The 26,767-nt window shown below is 39.3% G+C and overlaps 2 protein-coding genes and 1 long non-coding RNA gene across 4 annotated transcripts in view; 2 read left to right on the top strand and 1 right to left on the bottom strand.

The window, feature by feature from the left end:
- Positions 1-13,451: 13,451 nt before the first annotated feature.
- On the top strand, positions 13,452-14,165 carry LOC119780612. Its single transcript, XR_005280426.1, has 3 exons — positions 13,452-13,610; positions 13,705-13,961; positions 14,032-14,165. It is a non-coding gene; the product is annotated as an uncharacterized LOC119780612 (long non-coding RNA).
- A 4,949-nt stretch (positions 14,166-19,114) lies between these two features.
- On the bottom strand, positions 19,115-21,055 carry LOC119780637. Its single transcript, XM_038280743.1, has 4 exons — positions 20,774-21,055; positions 20,518-20,679; positions 20,333-20,425; positions 19,115-19,551 (listed from the first exon to the last, which is right to left on the bottom strand). The coding sequence occupies exons 1-4, from the start codon at positions 20,948-20,950 to the stop codon at positions 19,222-19,224; spliced, it is 762 nt and encodes a 253-aa protein (XP_038136671.1). The 5' UTR covers positions 20,951-21,055; the 3' UTR covers positions 19,115-19,221.
- A 3,195-nt stretch (positions 21,056-24,250) lies between these two features.
- LOC119780633 (capping protein, Arp2/3 and myosin-I linker protein 3-like) overlaps positions 24,251-26,767 on the top strand; it is a 150,799-nt gene continuing 148,282 nt past the window's right edge. For both annotated transcript variants that reach the window (XM_038280738.1, XM_038280737.1), the window contains exon 1: positions 24,251-24,546. In XM_038280738.1, the coding sequence (XP_038136666.1) occupies positions 24,489-24,546 (58 nt within the window). In that variant the 5' untranslated portion in view covers positions 24,251-24,488. The remainder of the gene's footprint in view (positions 24,547-26,767) is intronic.

The following is a 26,767-nucleotide window of genomic DNA, read 5'->3' as shown; positions in this document are numbered from 1 at the left end:
GGCAGGTGCTCCTCATCACTGCTAATTACAGCCCTTCTTAAGGAGCAGAGACAAGGAGGAGGGCGTCAGTTCTTTCTCGCTTCCAGCGCCGTACCTGACCAAACAAACTTATTTCAGTTTCCTCCGAGCCAGACCTAATACTGTGTCTCTGTTTTTCCCTTAGAACCAGTTGCCAGGGCTCGGAAATCACAATACATGTTCCTCCAGAATGGTTCGGTAGTCCTTGGCAGGGACATGCCCATCTAGTACTAGTATGGGGCCAAGGGAATGCTATGATATGGCAGCCCAAACCATCACTGATCCACCCCCATGCTTTACTCTGGGCATGCAACAGTCTGGGTGGTATGCTCTTTGGGGCTTCTCCACAATGTAACTCTCCCGTATGTGGGGAAAACAGTGAAGGTGGACTCATCAGAGAACAATACATGTTTCACATTATCCACAGCCCAAGATTTGCGCTCCTTGCACCATTGAAACGACATTTGGCATTGGCACGAGTTACCAAAGGTTTGGCTATAGCAGCCCGGCTGTCTATATTGACCCTGTGGAGCTCCCGACGGACAGTTTTGGTGGAAAAAGGAGAGTTGAGGGGCACATTTAATTCTGCCGTGAATTGGGCAGCCTTGGTTTTATGTTTTTTGGATAAAATCCGGGTTAGCACCCGAACATCCCGTTCAGACAGCTTCCTCTTGCGTCCAAAGTTAATCCTGTTGGATGTGGTTCGTCCTTCTTGGTGGTATGCTGACATTACCCTGGATACCGTGGCTCTTGATACATCACAAAGACTTGCTGTCTTGGTCAAAGATTTGCCAGCAAGATGTGCACCAACAATTTGTCCTTCTTCAAACTCTGGTATGTCACCAATAATGTAGTGTGCATTGCAATATTTTGAGCAAAACTGAGCTCTTACCCTGCTAATTGGACCTTCACACCCTGTTCTTATTGGTTCAATGTGCAATTAATGAAGATTGGCCACCAGGCTGGTCCAATTTAGCCATGAAACCTCCCACACTACAATGAGAGGTGTTTCAGTTTCATTGTCCAACCCCTGTAGATTTTAAGATCATGCCAATATATCTGATAAGATAAAGAATATTGTGAAGAAGCTGGTAATTCTGACTTGTTTTGAAGGATCCGGCCCCACGCAAATCTTTGAGTTTTCCAGAAACTACTTTGTGTAGCAACGTTCTCTCTTTGAGAAGAAAGCTGTAAGCTAACAGCTGTAGTTTTTTTTTTTTTTTCAAAACTTGACCCCCAAAAGGTACTTATCTGTGTTTGGCAGTTTCAAAAAACATTTTTGATAGTGTAACTCTTTAGTACATTGTAATTAGCATGAAAAAACATTATTCTGCAAATGAAGTTATAAAGAGAGGCTTTTTTATGATTTCTGTGAATGTTGCATGTTTGTCACACATAGTGAGAGCAGATCTAATATTTCCCTTTAGTAAAATATTACACTGCTCAAAGAAATTAGAGGAACACTTTGCTGTTTATTTATACTGATATGGACTGGGTGATGTGTTAGGAACAAAAGGATGCCACATCATTTGATAGAAATGAAAAATTATCAACCAACAGAGGGCTGAATTCAAAAACACCCCAAAAATTACAGTGAAAAAATTATACGGCAGGCTAATCCATCTTGCTGAAATTTCATTGCAGCAACTCAAAATGGTATTCAGTAATTTGTATGGCCGCCATGTGCATGTATGCATGCCTGACAATGTTGGGGCATGCTCCTAATGAGACAACGGATGGCTGTCATGTTCTAGGCCTGGGTACAGGGCTGGGTTGTCTCTCTCTCTCTTCTCTGCATGGCGTGACAGGCAGTGTAGGAAAGGCAGGGCTTTCTTTTCTATCATGGCGTCCTGGGGTATCTCCTCCCAGATCTGGACCAGAGCATCATCGAGCTCCTGGACAGTCTAAGGTGCAACCTGGTGGTGTAGGATCGATCGAAACATAATGTCCCAGAGGTGTTCTATTGGATTTAGGTCAGGTGAACGTGGGGGCTAATCAATGCTATCAATTCCTTCATCCTCCAGGAACTGCCTTTATACTCTCGTCACATACTCTCACCACATCGTCGTGCACCAGGAGGAACCCAGGACCCACTGCACCAGGATAGGGTCTGACAATGGGTGTAAGGATTTCATCTCGATACCTAATGGCAGTCAGGGTGCCGTTGTCTAACCTGTATAGATATGTTCGTCCCTCCATGGATATGCCTTCCCAGAGCATCACTGACCCACCACCAAACCAGTTATGCTGAATGACGTTATAGGCAGCATACTGTTCTCAACGGCTTTCAGACACTTTCACGTTTGTCACATGTGCTCAGGGTGAATGTGCTTTCATCTGTGAAAAGCACAGCGCGCCAGGGGCAGACTTCCTATTCCGGTGTTCTGTGGCAAGGAACAGATACCAGTCCAGATACCAGTCCTGCTGATGGGTTGTAGATTTTCTATGGCCCTGTCCAGCTCTCCCGGAGTAACTGCCTGTCTCCTGGAATCTCCTCCATGCTCTTGAGATTGTGCTGGGACACACAGCAAACCTTCTGGCAATGGCACATATTGATGTGCCATCCTGGAGGAGTTGGACTGCCAGTGCAACCTCTGTAGGGTCCAGGTAGCTCCTCATCCTAACAGTAGTGATCCTAGCGAAATTAAAAACTGGTGAAAAAGAGTCAGAAAAGATGAGGAGGGGAAAGTACGTCAGTGGCCTCCACCTGTAAAAAACATTTCTGTTTTAATGTTTGTCTCATTGTTGCCCCTCTAGTGCACCTGTTGTTAATTTCATTAGTACCAAAGCAGCTGAAACTGATTAACAACCCCCTCTGCTACTTACCTGACCAAATCAATATCCCAGAAGTTAAATTAACTTGATGCTATACTCTGATTACAAAGTGTTCCTTTCATTTTTTTTAGTAGTGTAGATAGACTTTTAAGAGGTCTTACTTTTTTTCTGCAAACACTTGATTTATTACAGTAAGGCCCTGCTTGATACAGCATTCTAAAATAAACTTTAATAGTATATATTTTTTTTATCAGCTCTCATCACTGTTTGCTTTAAAAAAAAACTGACCGTGTGTCTGTATCACTGAAAGCCACCCCGGCGGGCTCTCCGTCTTACTGATTTGGGATACACATTTGTAAAATCCTTCATCTCTAGTTGTGGCAGCAGCAATAGTCCAGGAGGAACTGTTGAATGGCATGCCATCCTTAAACAGTATTGCTAGATGGAGTTATCTTGTTCTATGCTGACATGACAAGACCACTTTGTCCCCCTCAGACACAGGAAAAACTGGAATCTTTAGGATGACTTCCTTAGACTGTGAATCAGGTACAAACACAATACAGTTCTGACTTATTGGAGCTGCTGCGCCCCCCACCACCTTCACACCAGTGCAAATCACTGTTCTCCTGATCAGCAGTAAATCCACATTTATCAGTCTCATTTACATCTGCAGCGCCTCCTTGCTGAGAGCCCATAGAATTTTGATGGATTTTGTTCCTGTTTGATTTGCCAGGAGAGAAGTGCTTCAGCTTCCAGCCTACAGAGTTGTTCTTAAATGTAGGCCACTGAACGGTGAAACTCTCTCCGCTAAACACCTGTCAGCTGCTTGGAGTCGGCGACATCGAGGGTAGGGGTCCATTGTGAAGAGAGAGGGGGAGAATTTTCTGCTTGCTTGTGTTTAAACAGTTTTTATGAATATTATTACAGGTGCTGGTCATAAAATTAGAATATCATGAAAAAGTAGATTGATTTCAGTAATTCCATTTAAAAAGTGAAACTTGTATATTATATTCATACATTACATACAAACTCATATATTTCAGATGTTTATTTTGTTTAATTTTGATGATTACAAATGACAACAAATGAAAATCTCAAATTCATCATATCAGAAAATTAGAATATTGTGAAAAGGTTCAAAATTGATGGCCCCTGGTGCCACACTCTAATCAGCTAATTAACTCAAACCACCTGCAAAAGCCTTTAAATGGTCTTTCAGTCTAGTTCTATAGGCTACACAATCATGGGGAAGACTGCTGACTTGACAGTTGTCCAAAAGACGACCATCGACACCTTGCACAAGGAGGGCAAGACACAAAAGGTCATCGCTAAAGAGGCTGGCTGTTCACAGAGCTCAGTGTCCAAGCACATTAATAGAGAGGCGAAGGGAAGGAAAAGATGTGGTCGAAAAAAGTGTACAAGCAAGAGAGATAACCGCACCCTGGAGAGGATTGTGAAACAAAACCCATTCAAAAATGTGGGGGAGATTCACAAAGAGTGGACTGCAGCTGGAGTGAGTGCTTCAAGAACCACCACACACAGACGTATGAAAGACATGGGTTTCTGCTGTCGCATTCCTTGTGTCAAGCCACTCTTGAACCACAGACAGCGTCAGAAGCGTCTTGCCTGGGCTAAAGAGAAACAGGACTGGACTGCTGGTGAGTGGTCCAAATTCATGTTCTCTGATGAAAGTAAATTTTGCATTTCCTTTGGAAATCAAGGTCCCAGAGTCTGGAGGAAAAGAAGAGAGGCACTTCATCCACGTTGCTTGAAGTCCAGTGTAAAGTTTCCACAGTCAGTGATGGTTTGGGGTGCCATGTCATCTGCTGGTGTTGGTCCATTGTGTTTTCTGAGGTCCAGGGTCAACGCAGCCACATACCAGGAAGTTTTAGAGCACTTCATGCTTCCTGCAGCTGACCAACTTTTTGGAGATGCAGATTTCATTTTCCAACAGGACTTGGCATCTGCACACAGTGCCAAAGCTACCAGTACCTGGTTGAAGGACCATGGTATCCCTGTTCTTAATTGGCCAGCAAACTCTCCTGACCTTAACCCCATAGAAAATCTATGGGGTATTGTGAAGAAGAAGATGCAATACACCAGACCCAACAATTCAGAAGAGCTAAAAGCCACTATTAGAGCAACCTGGGCTATCATAACACCTGAGCAGTGCCACAGACTGATCGACTCCATGCCACGCCGCATTGCTGCAGTAATACAGGCCAAAGGAGGCCCAACTAAATACTGAGTGCTGTACATGCTCATACTTTTCATGTTCATACTTTTCAGTTGGCCAACATTTCTATAAATCCTTTGTTTTTATTGGTCTTCAGTAATATTCTAATTTTCTGATATGATGAATTTGAGATTTTCATTTGTTGTCATTTGTAATCATCAAAATTAAACAAAATAAACATCTGAAATATATGAGTTTGTATGTAATGTATGAATATAATATACAAGTTTCACTTTTTAAATGGAATTACTGAAATCAATCAACTTTTTCATGATATTCTAATTTTATGACCAGCACCTGTAAATTACAATTTTTCTGCAGTTTAATACATCTTTTCAGTATAGTGTAAAAAATGAAAAACATGATGGTCTGGCTGTTCTTCTGCTGCTTACCTGACACACTGAACATGACCCTTCCCTCCACAGTGGTGTTGCTCTCCCTCTGCTCTGCTTTACACCAGGATCTGCCCGCATCTTTCATCCTTACAGCCATGATGGTGTAACAGTCACCAGAGACAATGGGCCGGATTTATCAAGATCCAATTTTGCGTGCAGTAATTTGCGCTCGCAAACTGGAATTTTGCGCGAGGGGCTGAACCATGGTTTGCGGGTGATTTAACAAGAGCGATTGCGTAACTGGTGGCAGGTGCAAAACTGTTGGAGACGCCCCATTTAAATGATGGTTTTGCGCGTTTGGTGGTTTGCGGCATGGCGAGTTTGGACAGCAGAAAGCGCAAAAGGAAATCCGACCTCATGGAAATGGAGGTGTTGGTGGATGAAGCCAACAAACATTTAAGTGAGCTACAGCAAAGAAGTGTGACTGTCACACAGAGGAACGCTATATGTGAACAAATCTGTAATAAAGTAAACGCTGTTGGTGAAACCTTGCGAACAGTGGATAAAGTAAAAACAAGATACCAGGATATTAGAAGGCGAACCAAAGAAAAACTGGCATATAACTAAACATCTGCGAACAAAACAGGAGGGGGCACAGTAGATGAGATGCCTCTGACCAGCATTGAGGAACAAGTACAGCTGACGCTCTGTGAGGAGCAAATCACTGGAATTGCAGCCAAAAATGGCAATGCTGGATAAACGATATGTTTTGATGATCGTTTCCTCGTTCATTCCAAAAATATTCACACGGAGTGAAAAAATGCGTTCTCTGCGTCTCCTTGCTTCATTTCCATGGCTCCTTCTTGCGACAATAACCGCTGCCATGTGTGCGCAATTACGCATACAGACCATTTGCACCTTCTTTTGAAACGTGTTAAATATAGGGTCAGATACCGTTAGAAAAATTGCTTTCAGGTTTGATAAATCACTTTGCGAGTGCTAAATTAATATATTTACATGTTCTCCTCCCACAAGACGCACTTTTGCGAGTAAACACCCCATATTGCATATTAATTGCAGAAAAAGTACTAAATGGATAAGAGGCGCTATTTAGCACGTTTTAAAGATCAAATCCTTTTAGCACGCTGTTGGTAGATCAGTTTGTAAATTTTTTAGCGTGCGCAGTGAAATAGCTCACGTTTTTATACACGCAAACCTTTGATAGATCCGGCCCAATGTGTCTAAGGTTTGGGGTTGAAGCATTGTGTGGTTTGCTCCTGTACCACTGGTAGGTCCAGCCAAAAGTGGAGTTTGATTTTACACTGTACTGTAGCAAGACACTTTCTCCCGGGTAGTTTTCTGAGCCTTTAGGCCATATGGACAAGATGAGCTCAAAGGACCTTGTTCTTTCTTGTGTATGTACACTGCACCCATGTGGGAAATCGCTGCAACCTGTCTCTCTGAATAACATACCTTTAAGTGCAGCAACATGGAGAACGAACAAAGACACACCTGAAATACAGCATACACAGAGGCTGTTTTACACACACACACAGATGTCTCAGGATTTGCACAAATAGATGGTAAGATCACACTAAGCATCTGAGATTCCTCAATCATCCAAGAGCAAAGCAGAGCACAAGGCTGATTTTGAATGATGTAACCAAGCAACGTTTAGAAGTTTTTAATTAAAGGCAAGATGAATAGATCTAAGAGTAAGATGCTTTCATTTGGAAGGCATAACAATCCCTCGCTCTACCAAGACAGCACTTTGAAGACTATGTAGGCTGCATTTTTACCTTACTCTCACAGCCGCAGCACTGCTACACGACATGTCAACCAGCCCAGCTTCCAATTCCTTAATGAGGCTGTTTAGACTGTTATCCTCCCTGTGGGACCACAAAGGAATAAACACATATTTGCTGTACTTTCCCCCTATAGACACCCACACTGAAAATTACTTGAAGCTAGTGCCAGGCTGATCGCAAAGTTTTCACAAATACTGTAGCAGGGGTTCTGTCAGAGATGGAGCAGCCGACACAACAATTTTGTGGTTATGTACACATCATTTCCATTAACCCCATTCTGAATTTGGCTGGTGCACATAATTTAAATTAAGCACTTCCTAAAAAGCCAAAACTGTGCGGTAATAGCCTCATTGAATTTATAACCCGGAATACCATGCTACGGAAATCTGTATCAAACAGGAGAACAGAGCCCAGCTTTGGGCTGCTTCACTACTGCAGTGTTTCTATACAAACTCAGAGACAATTTTCCAACTAGAAATTTTTAGGCTAAAAAGCAAAAATGGATTCCTGGTAAAGCAATCATGATTGTATTTAAGTGTACAATGATAAGTAAGTTGACATTTGTAATGCTCGCCCAGGAGCAAGATATCCATCATGATTGTCTTTTTCCTGCAAAGCGTTAAATTTCCTACATTTGATATACATGTTCTTTCGTTTATGAACAAACCGAAACACAATCAATATTCAATAAATTAATAGTATTTTTACTATTTTGTGCTGCAAATTTTTTGCAATCCTGCTGAACTTGTTGGGCTGTGAAACATAAAATAACGGCATCTGTGTGGAGGAGGGACTGTCACAGTAAACTTCAGATAGAGATGGTCATCTTGGTGGAGACGTTTCCTTCCTCTGTCAATTAGTTACAGCCGTGTGACAGCTGAGCTATGTACCGACAGAAAGAAAGGAGCTCAGATTACAAACCAATAAATAAATATTAATAAATGTTAATACATGTTACTGTTTTTATTGGTTTATCTGGTTATTGGAGCAGTCTGTAGATGCTGGACTACAACAGAAGAGTTAGGGAGGAAATATAGCAGAGAACAAGCAGCTGTTTATTTAACAACATCAAACAGGCACAGACATTAAAAATAAATAATTATTAACTTGTCCTTTCAAGCAGGATAGCACTGAGCATTGCTGTCTGGATGTCAAGGAGAAGCCTAACAGATGTAGGTGCAGAAGTGGAGCAAGAAGAGAAAGAAGCACAAAGTGAATACAAGATAACACCCGGCCTATACGTCTGCTCTTTTGTTGCTTTACAAAGACGACTAAATGTTTACACTGAAACCGTGTACAACATGCATGTCATGTATTATGGCATGGGCGTAGGTTTGCATAGGGACCATAGGGACATGTCCCTTACCAAAATTTTGGACCGACCTACTTGTCCCCAGCAATAATTGGATGTGAACAACATGTTTATGATTTAAAATCCAGCGTTGTTGAAGCAGTGGTTTCTTTTCCTCTCTCAGCTTCTCTGCCTGGTAGCCGCAGCTGCCTGGTCTTTCCTTTATCTTTCACGTAGCAGCGCATGTAGCTGTGCTGCATTGTTTAACTCCACTCTCTGATTTTTCTGCCTTAAATTCCTCCTCTCTTTCTGGTTGCTTGTTTTCTAGTCTGTATGTGTGCGCGCGCGTCCTTGGAACGCAAAAAATATAAATAAATAATGACGCTAGAATACGGCAGTTACCAATATTAATATTAGGCTACGAAACTAGTCGCAATTAAAAAACTAAATATTATCTACACTAAAACAGGAGAAAGTTTCTGATTGCAGTTCTGTAAAGAAGCAGAGGAGAGTTTTGATTTGTGGAACTTGAGAAATGTAAGTAAGCAACGTTAGGATTTCTTTTATAAAACTAAATATTCTGAGCCAGGCAGGAGTTCTGAAGCTGTTAAAAAATGAACAAAGACTGTAAACTATCAACATTTCTGATTCCCTTTCACCAATATTTCTTTGCTATTACTGTTTTCATTTATGACTGCAGTTCAGGTATAAATAACAGCTGTTATTTCTTTTGTAGAACATAACAACATCGGAAGGATGTTGAAGATCTGCTATTTTTTGTTTTCCACATTAAAATAGTTCTATTTAATTGACTTCTACTTCTAGAAATAGGATAAAGATAAACAGAGGAACTCTATTTACACTGATTCTATTTTTCTAGATTTCCACATGGTCCATAAGTAAATCATTAATGTCTGGTAAATAATGTTTGAATCAGGCTGTTTATTATGGATACTATTAAATTACAGATAAGATAGTGGTATATTGTCTTTTATAATTGCTAAAACTGATTTTATATTTGAATAAACTTAGACTCATTCTTAGCGTTGTGTTTGTAGATGATGCCACTAAAAAAGAAAATAGATATAAGGAGCTATTTAAAAAGGCAAACAGTAAGCAATATAGGATGATGATAAAAGGTTATGTTACATTTAATCCTTAACTATTAAATACGCACTTGTATAATAGAAACATTATATGACTGTAGGAAACAAAGATATAATGATGCAGGGCAGCCTTCAGGGGAGGCAGCTGCCCTTCAGTGCTGTATGATGGAAGAAATGTGTTTGTAATGTTACCATAAAATTAGAGCTGCAACTAATGATATTTTTCAAATCGATTAATCTGTAAATTATTTTTTCGATGAATCGATTAATAATCAGATAGCACAAGGTTCTTTAAAGATTTTTTTTTTTTTTTTACAAAATTAAACCAGATGAAACAGAAACGTTTCCTCTTGAGGAGTTCTTGATGGAGAATATTGACAGAAAAAAAAAACTTTTTTTAATTTCTAAATGCAAAATGTTTACATATTTTTACAATGTTGGTATAATTCCTGCTCTAAGTGGGTTGCTCTGTCAGCTAAAGGCACATTTTAGTGGCCCTATACTGCAGTTAACAAATAATCAATTACTAAATTAGTTTATTCTTATTTAAATAATCGATTAATTTGAGTAATTTTTTCAGCCCTGATAAAATACATGAAATAGGCTACACAGGGTAACTACAGCCCAGATGTACAACTTGTATAGTGAAGGTAATATTTTAAATGCTAAGTGTCAGTATAGTTCTAGTGCATATGTAAATACAATACATTTATTTACCGTCCCATTAATGTATTATTTTGGTTGATACAGAGAGAGCATATTAGATAAAAAAAATAAGAGTAGTATTTACCTCTGCACAATTCTATATCTTCAAAAGAAAACACAGGAAAAATCCACATATAACAGACATATTTAGACTATATTTGGTTAAATAGGTACGTATTTACCTATTGTCTTTGTCCTAATTCCACATTCATCAGAGCCTGTGATACTTTAAACATTTAAAGTATCACTGGCTATGAACGGCATCTAGTGTGTGTAGTGCTTATAAGATTTGTATTAATGAAGCAACAAATGCTGCTGTTCTCTTTAAACAAAATGTGCCCTAATGCTCACATTAAGCATAAAAGAGAGCATGAATATTTTCCAAAGGACCAGTGACATCAGACTAATGAAACTGAAGACCAATAGTGTCCCTACCAAAGTTGAAATCAAACCTATGCCATAATACAAGGGCACAAGTAAAACTGTGTGAGTTTTTTTCAATAATTGCACCTCACTCTGTTCACAGCTTACGATGTATGTGCGACCCGATGCTCTGATGCAAACTACCTGCTCACACTGTTTGTCTAAAAAACAACATCGTACTCAGCTCCGCAGTGAGATGGCACTACTTGGACTTGTCTATCCGGAGGCTATATGAGTAGAAGAAAATTATGAAGCTCACTAGAGTGAAACGCGCTGTCTTGGCAATTTGTGCAATTTTGTGTGCTGAAAGCCCTAAAAGCAGAAAGCAAAGACATATTTGGACAAACACATGGCTGAGCAAACATGGCTACTACGGTCTGTGAATTTTACAGAAAGAACTCCATTTCACTTGCCCAGTCCCCAGCCCCCCCCCCCCCCCCCCCCCCCACCCCACCCCACCCCTCCATGCTTCTGTGTGTTTCATCGGAAAGTAAGAAGAAGAAGAAACCTTGTTTGCGAATTGCCACTGACAGATTTGCCCACAACGAAATCCAACATGTTTGATTTTCTCCCGACCTCACGATTCCTGATCGGGAGGTGGTCATGACAGGCTGATCACCCTTCATTACCCCCTGTACACTACACAATGCACGATCAGGCTGAAAGTCAGGCCGATCGAAAAATTCTCGCACAACTGGAAAGTTGCCCTGAAAAATGCAAAAAATCGCACATTGTAAGCCCAGTTTAAGGTGAAAACGTTTTTAAAAAGAATTCTGCAGTTCTGTGCTTTGACCAGAGGTGGCAGTATTATACAAAAAACTTTGTAATACCTCTTTATGTCTTGCTTACTTTAAACTCTCTAGATTTTTTTATATAACTTTATTTAGTGATTTCACATAACTGAAATGTTATGTTTGGTTGTCTTACCTTATTTCCAAAGGTTTCAATGCACAAATTTAAACTTTAACATCATGCTCATTTACAACAATAGGTCTTCCTCAGTGTCAGTGACCTGGACTTTGGGCAATAATTTCTCAATGTGATTTTTTACTTCGAGCTGTCCAGAAGTTGTGATCAAGCTTGTTTGCCCCATTTCAAAAGTGTAGACCCTGATGGCTTGCATGAATGAAAGGCAGAAATGTTTCGTTGGTCAAGTAAGATCCATATGCATGACAACATTCAGATTTTCCATCACAGCATTACAACAAGCACTGTACCATTAATCATGCTTCGTGCCTGCAATTCATGGTTTTATATTTTCTTCTTTTCTACCACAATATTATTCAACATAAATTAATCTGTAGCTCAACCTTAATAAAGGTTCTTATGGCAATGTGACATTCTGAAGTCTCTGAATTATAATTCACTTGATGTACCACTCACTCTGGAGCAAATGAAAAATATTTACTGCAAACACACCAGGGCTCTCTTCATCAATGTCAGGGGTATGTCTGAATCAAGGCCGTAAGTTTGATTTGAACTTTGGTAGGGACACTATTGGTCTGGTGTCATTGGTGCTATGCAATGTGCATGCCCGTTTTTTATGCTTGACGTGAGCATCCGTACTGATAAGAGGAATTCATTGTTTAGTGAGAAAAGCAGCATTTAGCTACATTAATAAAAATGTTATAAGCACTATACTCCCTAGATGCTGTTTATCAATGTTTGAAAGTATCACGGGCTCTGAAGAATGTGGAATTAGGACTGTTTTCCACTTTGAAAATGGTTTCATTTGAACGACTAAGACAGAAGGTAAATACAGTATTTTCTTTTGAAGATATAGAATTGTGCAGAGGTAAACCCTCCTCTTATATTTTTATCTACTATGCTTTCTCTGTATCAAGCAAAATAATACATTCATTTAAATATTAACTTATCTATAAAAGTTGAACATCTGGGCAGTAGTTACTCTGTAGCCCATTTCATGTATTTTATCTAGGGCTAAAAAATGAATCGTATTAATTGATTATTTTAATATTCGTCAATTGATTTAGTAAGTGATTTATCATTAACTCGGGTATAGAGACTCTAAAACATAATATAAATGGAAAATGTGCCTTTCCCAGACAGAGACACTTAGATCAGTAATTATACCAAAATTATTTTGTTTTGTTTTTTGTTTTTTTTGCATATAAGATAAATAAAAATGTTTTTGTCTGTTCTTAGTTTCACCTGGTGTACTGTCATTAATAATCTTCTTTAAAGAACCGTTGGCTATCCAATTAATCGATTCATCGAAAAAACTAATGACAGACTAATTGATTTCCAAAATAATTGTTAGCTGCTGCCCTAATTTTATCGTAATATTGTAAATGCATTTTTTACTAAATACATGTGAAGTGGAGATAACAGCAAACCAAACAAACATGTTAATCAGGTTAACTATATTAAAATCCATGTGGTATCATTTGTGAGCTTCAAAAGAGTTCACAGAATCCAATTACTCCTACTGAAAAAAATAAAAAATAAATAAAAAAACCCTAACCTGAAACCCTGAAGGTTTGGACACTTCTCTCTTTACCTGTGCTGCAACGTCACTGCTCATTGTTTGAGTTCCCTAAATCCAGCCATATTAAATACGAATTGATATTTATATTGTGTATAAATAAAAAAGGTGCTCCTTAATTTGTAATTAAAATCATTTAAACATCACCTGAAGCACTGAAGGGCCAGCTGCTTCACCTACAAGCTGTCCTGCATGATTATTACTGGATATCTGTGTTTCCTAAAATCATATAATGTATAAAAGTTGTTGGGATCTGGAGGTCTGTCCACTTTCTCCACCAGAGGGCGTACTAGATCTCCTGGAGCCGGAGTTGATTGCAACCACCTGACGCTCATCTGCTCATCAGGAGATCTGTATTTAAGGAGGCAGAGGACTTCTCTCCAGTGCCAGAGTGTTTGCCAGTTACGGTTAGCAAGCCTGAGCCAACCTGCCTGTCTGAATCTCTGACTCCCTGAAAACCAGAACCTGAACCTGATCTGTTTTCTCCTCTCTGCTTCCTAGATTGAACCTGTCTGAAACCTGAAACCCAAAAGAGTATATCTGCCGGTAATCTGCCTCTCTGTTCTCTGAAGAACCCTGGAGAACTATTCCCGTCAAAGACCTGCCTGCCCGCTCTCTGAAGAAACGGGAAGGGAAACTCAAATCGGTAATCTGCCAACACTCAAACCAAGCTCTGCCTCCACCTAGCCCTCAGCCTGCCGACAGCCTCTGGACCCTCAAGGTTCCCCCCTCAGCTGCTCAGCTCAACTCCTGTACAGGTACAGCCCTGCACACTCTCATCCTGCAAATTACCTGGACCTCCTCTAACTCCTCTGTCCCCCTCTGCAGTGAACCCACTCGTGACCAGTCCTGGACCTGTTAACTCTGTGTGCATTTCAGAATCCACTCGTGACCAGACGAGTTCCCCTTGGGATCTGTTTATTCATTGTATTCCATCTTCTAAATAAACATTTGAACTTTTATTCAGGAGTGTTCTGCATGTGGGTTAGGCAACTGAAGCCAAACATGACAAAAGTGTGTTTTTAATATAAAAGGATTAAATGAAACAATCTTTTATATCATCCTATGTTACTTACTGACTGACTGTTAAAATAGCTCCTTGTGTCTATTTTCTTATCTACAAAGCACAAAACTAAGAATAAGCCTAAATTTATTCAAATATAAAATCCCATTTAAGGATTATAAAAGACAATATAACACTATCTTATCTGTAATGTAATAATATCCAAAATAAACAGCCAGAATCAAGCATTATTTACCACACATTAATGTTTGTATTAATTTACTTATAGACTGTGTGGAAATCTATATAAGATGAAATCAATGTGAATGATGTTCCTCTATTTGTTCTTGTCTTTATCGTATTTCTAGGAATAGAAATAATCAATAAAATAGAACTATTATTATGTGGAACCCTAATTATGCTTCTTAAACAAAAATAGCAGATGTTTAGGCACCATCTCTTGTTGTTATACTCTATAAAAGAAATAACACCAGCAAATAATTATACCTGAACTTCTTCAGAGTCATCATTAAATGAAAACAGTAACAGCAACTAAATATCAGAATATCAGAAAAAGGAAACCCTCAGATTTCCTTTTTCAGTCGGCTGTGGCTAAGAATCAGAAATGTTGATAGCTTACAGCCTTTATTTGTCCATTTTTCCAGCAGTCTTCAGAACTCCTGCCTGACTCAGAATATTTAGTTTTATAGAAGAAAATAAAGGTTTTTGTTTTATAGCGTGAAAGATATTCGGTTTTTTAATTGGGACTAGTTTTGTAGCCTAATATTAATTGTAGTAGCCGCGGTATTCTTGCGTGAATACATTTTCAATTTTGTGCCCCAAGCACACACAGACTGAAAAACAAACAATCAGAAACAGAGAAGGCGGAACTTAAGGCAGAACAACCAATGATAGTGGAGTTAAATAGCGAAGCACAGTGCACTGCTACGTTAAAGGGGCAGGAGAAACAGGCAGGCGCTCAGACGGAGCTGCAGCAGCAGCAGCAACCAGGCAGGCAGCTGTGAGAGGAAAAGAAGCGACTGCTGCACCAAAAAAAAATTATAATTTTAAATTATAAACATGTTGCTCACATCAAATTATTGGTAGGGACAATTAGGTCGGTTCAACATTTTGGTAGGGACATGTCCCTATGGTCCCTATGCAAACCTGCTAACCTACGCCCATGGTCTGAATAAAGCATAAAATTCACCTATGTCTGAGTCACCATCACTCATACTTCTGAGAACCAATACCTGAACAGGTAAAGCCATTAATGTGAGATGTCCTATATTAGAAAACAGGTCCCTATAATCTGTTATACTGGATACAAGAGATGCATGTTTTCTGTACTCCTAAGCTACGCTCCAACGGGAGCATTTTAATCTATATTTGATTAGATGAATTACCTTTCAGCTTTGGCATGTTAGCATGTCAGCAAAAGTTACCATGATATTTCAGAGTGTTTAGCCTTAGCTGATGTGATGGATATATTGTACTTACTATTTTACTTTATTTAATGCTATGAATAAAACCGGCAGCAGAACCAGAAACAAACAAGGACGGTCAGTAACAACTGACACAGACAAGCTATTAATTAATTTCAGCTCTGATCGTGCTTAAGTTTCCTAAATACTTCAGATGTCTTTGGATGTTGGTGACTGGATTTTGTGCTGCTAGAGAGTAATTGACATATTTGACTGTATGTGTGGATGATCTGACCATGAGCACATGGAAAGTGGTAAATAACTGAAAATAATTCCCTTATATCAGTTGTGTTTTATTCTTCTTCAATCTTAGACTTTAAATAATTGAGCTCCATCTCAAAATAAAAAATGTATTTAGCCGAACCTTGGCAAAGAAAGTCTGAATGATGATCTCAGTGCAGCTCTTGGCTCATAGACTGCAGGTTTAGTCATGGCTCTTTGAGTTTTTGGTAAAGTTAATAATCATCTATATAATCATCAGAAAAATGTCCTTTGTGACTCCTCTTACTTTTTGCACTACCAGATAATACTGGTAATAATAATATATTTCATTAGGTTGGATTTGTCCTCATAACATTACATATCAGTATGCAGTGTTGTGCCTGAACGCGTTCATTGAACGAAAGTTCATGAACTCGTTCATATTTTGGGCGAACGTGAACTGAACGTACTGTATTACTCCCTGATGAACGTTATTGTGAACTCGTTCATTCTGGTGTCTGTGAACGGCACACTCTCTCAGTTCAACTCCGTTCAATAGGTTGCCAGATTTCTATAGAACCCTCCAGGCGAAACCCCTCTAAATCACACCGTAAACAGGCCTTAATATTTAACAGGAAAAACACCCAATCTGGCAACACCAGCTACCAGCGTCGTAGCCTACAGCCGCGTGCGTCATCAAAACAAAATGCAGCGTGGAAGCCACAGCAGCGTGGAGGCTACCGTGGAGGCGACAAAGCAGCAGTACGATCACTTAAAACAGTTTTATGACCAGGTGGTCGGTGAGGACGATGGCAACAAGTTTGCCCGCCGGCTTTCAGTAAAAAAATCCGCACTTCAGTAACCTTAAATTTCTACCTCAGCCTGGTCCCTCAGTTTGTGTTAGTAAAATCTTCTTGAGCGGAGGTCTTCAACAGGGGATCCGCGACCCCTAGGGGGTCTACGGAGGTACTGCATGAGGGTCTGCATGGTTAGTTGATATTTTTTATATTCCCCCCCTGCAATTTTTCCCCCACTAATTGAAATGTCTTTAAATACTCATTAACATGAAATCAACACACTGTAGTAAACAGATAAATGGAGACAAAAGATGTCTTTCAGTCATCAATGCACACATTCAGCAACACACAGGAGCTCTTTCAAGCTGGGCACCGTTTCCTTCACAACAACCAGGAATCAGAATCAGAAAAACTTTAATAATCCCAGGGAGAAATTAATTTCTTTACATTACTCCATCTGTAATAGAGTGACTATAGGACACAATTTCATACAATATATATAGTTAGGGGGCCATCAGTTTGGGGGTCCTTGGTCTGGAAAACATAGAAGACCCCTGTTCTTGAGGGTTTTACTATCCATGTAACTTGTTTGTTAAACCTGCCTGGTATAATTTTCCAGGATTCCAGTATTCCTTTTTAGTATGTATTGAAATGGAATTTCAAATGGAAAAAATTATTAAAATAAAAAAAAAAAACATTTGCACCTAAAGACTACTTTCCTATTTTTCTTTTAATAATTACTCATAAAAAAGACCATTCAAGCAGCACATTTTTCCTGATGTTTTTGAGAATATACTGTAGGGGTGAAAGCTGCAGCTGCTACTAGTGTGAAGTGAATGGACAGCAACAAAGCATTAAAGCAACAATGGGGAAATGCTGTCCCCTCAATGCTAGTGTAAATCCTGGTTGGATAAGGATTCAAAACTGGATAGGAAGATGAAATCTGACGCACAGTTTCAGAGTTATAACTGATAAAATAATTGCTGTCTGTGGTTCTACAGTAGGCTATGGTGTAATTGAGCAATATATGAAAAAAAAAAAGAACTATGAACTAGTTCATTTTTTGGCTTTGATTTATGAACTATGAACTGAACTAGTTCATTTTAAAATGTGTGAACTGAACTTTGAACTAGTTCACGTAGAAAGAGAACTTTCCCAACACTGTCAGTATGACTTATTTGTCTTGGGCACCCTAAATAAATATATATATATATATATATATATATATATATATAGAATATATTGGATATATTATATTATATTATATTGGATTGGCCTGGGACTCTTTTTATAATAGTATACATTGCCATAATATTGTATTAACAGACTGGATTATTTCTAACAATCCCCTAAATGACCATTTGCACTGTAAAAATAATTAGGGTGGTTAAACTTAAAAACTTGAGTTAAGCAGCTGCCTTAAAAGCACAAGTTAACACAACTTGAAATAATGTTTTTTTCCAACTTAGGATGGCAAGCTAGAAAAGTAGCTCAATTGCTGATAATTCATTGATTAAATATGATACCATGAGTTGAAATGACTAACTATAGAACATTATTCATTCTTTATAAATTGAGTACTCTTGTCAAGTAAAATTACAATCATATTCTATTTGAACTCAAATAATTAAGGTATACCACTTGTCTAACTAATGACTACTAGTTGTATGAACTTCATACTCCAAGTTTAAAGGCCTTGCAAAGTTAAGTTATCCATTCAAAAAAACTTGTTTTATTTTGTTGAAGTAGCAAACAATTATATATACTTTCAACTCTCATTTTAAAGTTAAACTGACTAACTGTATTCATACCAATTCCCTTTTTGAGTTAATTTAACTCAAGAGTTTAAGGCAGCTACTGAACTTCAAATTGCAATTTAAGTAAACTAACATTTCCAAATATTGCTCACTTTCTCCACTAACAATGCCAAGTTTACCAGTTTTCTAAAAATAATTACACCAATACGCTTCCATTTCAGATTATACATTTTTCTTTCTCTATCAAATATGAGACAAGCCTTAAATCAAGTGTAAAAAGAAAACATTTTTTCGAGACAAGCAGAAGTTTTAACATTTATTGAAGGACCAAAGCAGAAATAAATTTTTTGACAAACAGAAATATTTTTTTATATAAATCTCAATAAATGCACTTAAAAGGCACCAATTATGAACTCTACCTAAAGTTTTATTGTAAAAAATTTGTGAGGTATGGTGCATTTTAAGTGCATTTTATTGGCGAGTTTCAGTCCTCCATATAGACCATTATTTTACAAAACATTTTAACCACGTTGAACAGTAGCAGTCCAAAGTCAATACAACTAGCTACCATCTCTCAAAAACAGTCCAAAAAGTGCAAAATGATCAGTGTTTTAACAAACTCACAAAAATCCTGAGAGGTTTTTCCACAGATTCAGCACAGTGCTAAATGTTTTAGTGCATAACCATTAGTATTAACATTTAGTGCATAGAACAAACTGAACAAATTCTTACAGGAACTCTTATTTAAGAAAACAAAACTGTAAACATACCAGATGTTACAGTTTGTACCTCAGGAGTTTGTTTCTCAAACCATGTACTCGAGCTGAGGCCTGGTCTGGACTGATCTTCATCACCACTCTCTGAAGAAACTCGAACGAATACTTCATGTCATTTGGATACTTGAGATTGATACAGTAGATGACACCCATAAGCATAGCAAAGCCAACTGTCACATCTTTAATATTGTGAAGCACAATGGTCTCCTCCACCACAACTGCCACGTCGAAGACCTCGTGTGGGATGGCCCCCTGTTCACTACCTTCACAGGCAATCAGAAGACCGACCTGCATCCCCTTCATGACATCATCCAGAATATCAGCATGAGCCTTAAAAATAGAAAAGAAATAATGACATTTGTGTGTAAGTAAAGAATGTAAATACTCAGTTATTTTTAAACTGCAAGTTTTTATGCTATTGTGAGGTTTAACAATCTGCATGTTTTGACACTTGTGGGGTTGTATGATGCACTTCTGTTCAGTCAGAGAATAACCTGACACACTCCCAGTTTGACAAAGCATAGAGCATAATGGCAATGAAACAGGCCACTGTTGTGGATGAGGCAAACATCCAGAAGAATTAGACATTGAAAATAAGTCCAACCTGAAAAAAAAGCCTGTTTATGTGTACATATTCAACATATTTTCAGCACTTTACTTTGTCATCAGGTAGTCCTCCTTTTTGACAAACTTTTTTCATCCACAGAACTTGTATTTTCATGCACATGAGCACAGTGTATGGCAGATTAAAAACCCCCATTGTGAAGCGCTGAAATTATTCTAAAAATGTAGGACACTAGAAATGTTTCCATTCTAATGTATTTTTTTTAATCATCAAATTCTTAAAATGTCAAAAGAAATTAAGGAAAATGCAAATCAGGCACGTTTCCATCAAGTGGCTTTGAGCAAAATCAATCATGATAGACAAAGTAATTACATCAGAATTTGATGTTATGCATGGCTGTAGTAAACAGGAAGTAATGTCTCTTAAGGACTAAAAATAAGTTTTTGCAAACACTAATGCTACAAAAAGACTTTTAAGAAATGATATCAAGAAAGAGGAATAATTAAATATGTAAACAGTTTTTGTAATAACATTTGTTAGTCTTACATCACACATCCTGATGACAGTTGATGGATCTTCCCCAGATATGTAGCGTGGCAAACCAAGCAGAGCAGCAGCCCTTCTCCTTTCATTTGTGTCCTGTAAGAGATAAGACATGCAGTAAGATGAATATATTTTAACAAAAATAACAAATTATGCCTAGTTTTCTAGCCATCTTCAGTTCTGCTTACATCTTTTGCAAGGCAGTCCAAAATGTCTTTGAGTGGCTGCTTCTTCCCAGATTTGGTTGCTGCCTTGTAGACCTCCAGCAGTCTCAGAACCAGGCCATCAAGTCCGTCAACAAAAGATTTCAGAAGGTCTGTGGTGACGATTCTTGTAAATTCTGCCCTAATCTGAGGTGATAGAATATAAAACTCATCAGGACACAGTTAACTCAGTATTAAATCACTAAATCTCTTGGTGAAACTAATTCAGATGTGCGATTACCTGTCTCTCATGGAACAGAGCAGGCCATCGGGACATGAGCTCTGTGATGTGTGGTTGATCTCCTACAATGTCTTTCCTACGCTGAGAAAATGTAGAAACCATCAAATCCTCAATCAGCTGATGATTTGGGTCTTTCTTCTGCATTTCAGCCTCCATTATCTTGCGCTTCACCTCCATGTTTTCAGGACTCTGTCCTTCAGGTGGATCAGGACAGTAGTTCACCTCCCCCTTCTTTGACTTTTTGACAGTTTCCCCTTTTGAACTTCCAGATTTTCGTTTGTTTATGACTACCTCAGGGCATCCTGCTGAGCTTAATTTATGCCTGTAGTTTCCCATTTGAATTTCAGACTGTGAAACCATGAGTACCATCCCTTTTCTGACCCTGGGTCTCGCAGACAGGGATGCCTTTCCACCAGTGTTTTGGCCACATTTTCATAGTGTTGCCTGTCAGGATAAGCAGTAATCTTTGACATACAGTCTGCAAGTGTGTCAAGGATATTAGTCTTCAAAGTTTTAGAAATCACCATCACAGATCCATCCTTAGCATATCTACAATTAGCTTCTTTCAGTTGCAGCTCAACATCATGGGAAAACTTTGGAATCGGGAAGGAGTCAGGCCATTTAACAAAATCTGCACTACTTGGAGAAGAGAGGCTTCCAGTGTCCAGTGTAGAATCCGTGGAGTCATCAGCTGTGAACAATACTTTCAAAGTTGCACGGTCAACAGGAAGGTCTTTGATGTCCGTTAGGTTGCACAACTGATTATTGAAATCAGGATCCTCAAACTGCAAAATGAATCCTCCTCTTAAGGCAAGGTTGGTTCGTAACACCTGGTACAGTTCCTCAACACTTGAGGGGATGTCTTCAATTGAAAGACGCCTGATTTCACTTTCTGAAACTATGACACGCAGCAGCATTGTAGACAACTTAGACCTGAAAAATAGAAAAATTTGCACGTTAAGAATAAGAGCCTCTGGTACAGTGACAAGACACTACATTCATGAGGAGACGAGACAAAATATTGGATTAATGATAACACAAGGTTTTACAATTTAAAGGAATCATCACTAAATAAATGGGGGCTGCACTTTGACAGTAAAAAAAAAAATTTTACTTTATCAATTAACTTAACTTGTTACTCAATATAACAATAAGCTTAAAATAAATCTATGAAAAAACAAAACAAAAAAGTATTTTAACATTTAAGATAATCAGTAACAGCATTGTGGGGCAAGGCAAATCTTTGAAATTCAAAGATCTGCAAAAATTAAAGGGGGGGAACCATATATTTCAGCTGCCTGAAATAATCTGTTCCCCCTCCATAACAGGGGAAGAAATTAATTTACCTGCAAGTCTTTAACTGTGCTTATTCCTCTCACCACCAAGAACAAATCCTGCGGATTATTTCAGGCAGCTGAAATAATCTGTTCCCCCCCCCCCTTTAATTTTTGCATATAACCAGTAAATATGACCAAATCCACAGGATTTGTTCTTGGTGGTGAGAGGAATAAGCACAGTTAAAGACTTGCAGGTAAATTAATTTCTTCCCCTGTTATGGAGGGGGAACAGATTATTTCAGGCAGCTGAAATATATGGTTCCCCCCGCTTTAATTTTTGCAAATAACCAGTAAATATGACCAAATCCACAGGATTTGTTCTTGGTGGTGAGAGGAATAAGCACAGTTAAAGAATTGCAGGTAAATTAATTTCTTCCCCTGTTATGGAGGGGGAACAGATTATTTCAGTAAGCTGAAACATCCATTATCTCCTCTTCTCCTCCCATATCTTTGGGAAATAAAGAGCAACTGTTTCCAATTTCTCTAAAATTGATATGTGTGATGTGGTATACTATAAATGTCCTTAATCCAGTAATCTGTCATATTTTACATTAGAAGGTGATTAACCAGAAATTCTTCTCATCTTCGCAGGACGTCTTAATCTGTGTGCCCTGCTATCAGTCAGTTTCCATCCTCTTATAACAGCAATGAAAAATTAAAAATACACTACGGGTTGTTGTGTTCGGTGACTGACGTTTATTTCTGTCAGGCTGAAGGGACAAAAGTTGGAGAAATACCGATTCTCTTTGCGTTTAAAAAACAACACAAAACAGCGTAAGAGGACCTCATTAATGTAATTATTTTACAATTTTTTAAAAAGAGCAAGCGATTAAAATGGATGATACAAAGTTGAGATGATTATATGAGCTGTTTTTACCGAAAAATAATCAGGAGCGCCTTGAGAACGGGCAGATCCGCCCCTCTGGCCGCAATGCGCGCTCCCGACAAAGCGGGAACAGATTTTCACGGGGAAACAGAATTTCGCACAAGACCGGCAACCAGAAACGGGACACAGGTGCCCGCCAACACATTAAACAAAGGACACGGGTTACTGACAAGAAACACGACTAAATACAGACGCACAGCCTTTCCCGAAGCCGCTAACTCACCTGCAGTCAGCACGTCAATGCAAAACTTTGACCAAGCACCACATATGTGTTTCTGAGGGAGTGTACAATACCAAAATCGTGGTAGCTGCTTGCATTTTCTCTTAAGAAAAGTTCATAAGCACAACCGAGTAGCATACTGCGTTTAGCTAGGCTCAACTGCATTAACTAACTCCTGCCCTCGACAATTAGCAAGCTGTTGTTTTATGTACTGTGTTTAAACATGTAACAGAAAACCTTTAGCTCTTAACATATTTTAAAAATGGGTGGCATTATCAAAAAAAAGACAAATGAATCTTACCTTATTTCTATGACTCCAGCTCGCTTCGTATTTCCAAAAAATGTCCCGCAGAATTTGAACGCCTTTTGTACTGAGGTCTTTGAAAAATGGTATTCATCCACGACTTCGCTTTCGACGTCCTTAATGTGGTCAGGTGGTGTTCCTCTTCTTCATTTAATATGCAGTTCTAACTGGGATGGATAACTTTATAAAGTCTGACAAAATCTTACATCATATTTAGTCCCTTATCAGATAAAGAGCGAATTTCCGGCACTATTTGGATCTCGCATTAATATTGCCAGCGGTGATCAGTTTTTATAAGATCCGGTTACCTTTTTTCAAACTCAGATTGTCAAGTTATGTTCAGACATTTAAATTTATGTTTCACTGAACTGACTCACATCCTCGAGTTGAAATGCCAGTAACTCAGAAAATTAAGTTGAAATTACAAAACTCATTATGTTAATTGGAAGTAATTTATAGAAAAACGTTATGATAACTAATTGAGAGTATGACTTTTAACAGTGTGCAAGGCAATCCACACAAATTTGCTTCTCCTGTCGGAGTAAACCATTATGAACATGTTTTGCTTTTGAATGTCCAAATGAAGCCTTCATATTCACATTGTCTCTTCATTTAATTAAAATGTCCCACTTTGATCCAGAGTATGTGAGGCAACTCCAGCAGCATCCTCATGGCTCAGTGATCCCCGCCTCCTCCTCCTCCTCATCACAGTATTCCTCCCTCCACGTTCCCTTTTTCGTACATCCATATTCATCAGGTTCTGTTTCAGGAAGCGGCTCGGCCAGTCGGATGCTCTGCTGGAATGCCTGGAAGAGAGGACATCCTCGCTGTCCACTGCTGAGAGAGAGAGACAGAGACAAAGAGAGGGAGAGAGTGAGAGAGAGAGAGAGAGAGAGAGAGAGAGAGACGTGCTGCGTATAGGAGGTGGAGGAGAGAAGAAGAGGGTGGCAGTACAGAGAGGAGCAGACATGGCTTCTAAAGGGATCTCAGCCTTTGGTTCTGTCAATATGACCAAGGACATGACAGGTGGGTCCTCTCCGTCGTTTGGTCCTTCATCCGGCTCAGGATGCGGTTTCTCGATTCGGCGTCTAAAACCCAGCAGATTCATCTGATGCTCGTCAAGTGCTACATCTTCGTGCTTTGTCCCGAAGCTTTCCGGGGCGGCGGTTTGATTATCAGGACAGGATAAGTAATTGATGCGAAGGCGGATCAATCCCAATCTGGAGAGAGACGCTGCCTTTCTTTAAGTGCGCCCTTTTACGGGATGAGGGCAATAAAAATAAATAAAAGCAAACCTTAGGCCAGAGAGGGAAAGGTGCGTTGTGGAAGTCGTGGTTTTGCACTCATGGCTGTTGTTGCGTGTCATGCATGTCTTGACTGATGCATTTTTAATCAGACTGCCATTTTAACCTAATGCCCCTTTTTCCTCGACAGATGGTATTTATATTTTGCGAGCCGTTTTGTCTTTGTTTCGTGCATGCAAGTTACAGAAGGGGTCTGACAAAGCTGAAGCTCACCGTATCTCTCCAAAAAAAAAAAAAAAAACGTGTACCACGTGTACCCTGGACAATTCAAGCAGCCACACACAATGCACAAATAGGTATTTCTGTCTCCAACAAACAGCAACAGCTTTCATCTGTCAAAGTCTCAGCTGTGCTCGGATTGCGAACGCACGCACATTCTGCACACATGCCCCGGGTAGCAGGGACTCTGCTGTTGAGTTAATTACTTATAATGGCTCTATTAGGCGCTTTGTGATTATTAATCTAGTGGAATCCCCGCTCCTGCGTTCAGTCACCTGTCGGGCAGCGCCGCCCTCTGAAGCCCCGCCAGCACACTCTGCCTGGAGGAGCACCTGGTGGCCTCCAGGTCTGCATAGGTCACTGGGAAGCAGCTTTAGTTACAAATATGGATGGACGGTTTGCACTTATAGGTGCTGTGATGAGAGAGCAGGGTATGTATTTAAGTGCTGCAACGATTCCATTTTGTGGAAATGCAATAAATTAATTATTGAATCATATGGGCTAGTATTTTATTTTAATGTACTATTAGCACTCTGGGAAAATATCTCTATATCCTTAAATTATATCATTTCACACTGGATAGCCCAAATTTGAGTAAGGTCCATTTACTTTTGTTTTGGATGCATTTAGACAGATGGAGGGAAATAAATTCCCATTAAGAAACAGTTTTTGTAACAGTTAGAGTAATTGTTATATTGAAACTATTTCCCAGATTTTTTTCCTATCAGTGCATAACAGTTAAAACATTGGATTTATTTATTGCTAGATTATCTGAGTGCAAAATAATAAAAAAAAAAAATATATATATATATTTTCTTAGATCTTAACCAAAATTGCCAACAAATATATTTATATCTGTGAATATGTCTACATTTTAGACAGTACATGTACACTATATTGCCAAAAGTATTTGCTCACCTGCCTTGACTCACATATGAGCTTAAGTGACATCCCGTTCCTAATCCATAGGGTTCAATATGACGTCGGTCCACCCTTTGCAGCTAGAACAGCTTCAACTCTTCTGGGAAGGCTGTCCACAAGGTTTAGGAGTGTGTTTATGGGAATTTTTGACCATTCTTCCAGAAGCGCATTTGTGAGGTCGCACACTGATGTTGGACGAGAAGGCCTGGCTCTCAGTCTCCGCTCTAATTCATCCCAAAGGTGTTCTATCGGGTTGAGGTCAGGACTCTGTGCAGGCCAGTCAAGTTCATCCACACCAGACTCTGTCATCCATGTCTTTATGGACCTTGCTTTGTGCACTGGTGCACAGTCATGTTGGAAGAGGAAGGGGCCAGCTCCAAACTGTTCCCACAAAGTTGGGAGCATGGAATTGTCCAAAATGTCTTGGTATGCTGAAGCATTCAGAGTTCCTTTCACTGGAACTAAGGGGCCAAGCCCAGCTCCTGAAAAACAACCCCACACCATAATCCCCCCTCCACCAAACTTTACACTTGGCACAATGCAGTCAGACAAGTACCGTTCTCCTGGCAACCGCCAAACCCAGACCCGTCCATCAGATTGCCAGATGGAGAAGCGCGATTCGTCACTCCAGAGAACGCGTCTCCACTGCTCTAGAGTCCAGTGGCGGCGTGCTTTACACCACCGCATCCGACGCTTTGCATTGCACTTGGTGATGTATGGCTTGGATGCAGCTGCTCGACCATGGAAACTCATTCCATGAAGCTCTCTGCGCACTGTTCTTGAGCTAATCTGAAGGCCACATG

Source organism: Cyprinodon tularosa, unplaced genomic scaffold (genome assembly GCF_016077235.1).
Source record: "Cyprinodon tularosa strain WSP-4 unplaced genomic scaffold, ASM1607723v1 ctg163, whole genome shotgun sequence".
Classification (NCBI taxonomy): Eukaryota; Metazoa; Chordata; class Actinopteri; order Cyprinodontiformes; family Cyprinodontidae; genus Cyprinodon; species Cyprinodon tularosa.
This window is presented reverse-complemented; position numbering and strand designations above follow the sequence as displayed.

What these genes read in the sequence shown, in the direction of transcription:
- LOC119780637 (XM_038280743.1), bottom strand. Translation starts at nt 20,950, where the DNA reads ATGGAGGTGAAGCGCAAGATAATGGAGGCTGAAATGCAGAAGAAAGAC. An exon ending in TGGACTGCCTTGCAAAAGAT is followed by an intron (nt 20,426 to 20,517) that starts GTAAGCAGAACT and finishes TATCTCTTACAG; the next exon opens with GACACAAATGAAAGGAGAAG. An exon ending in CTGTCATCAGGATGTGTGAT is followed by an intron (nt 19,552 to 20,332) that starts GTAAGACTAACA and finishes TCTATTTTTAAG; the next exon opens with GCTCATGCTGATATTCTGGA.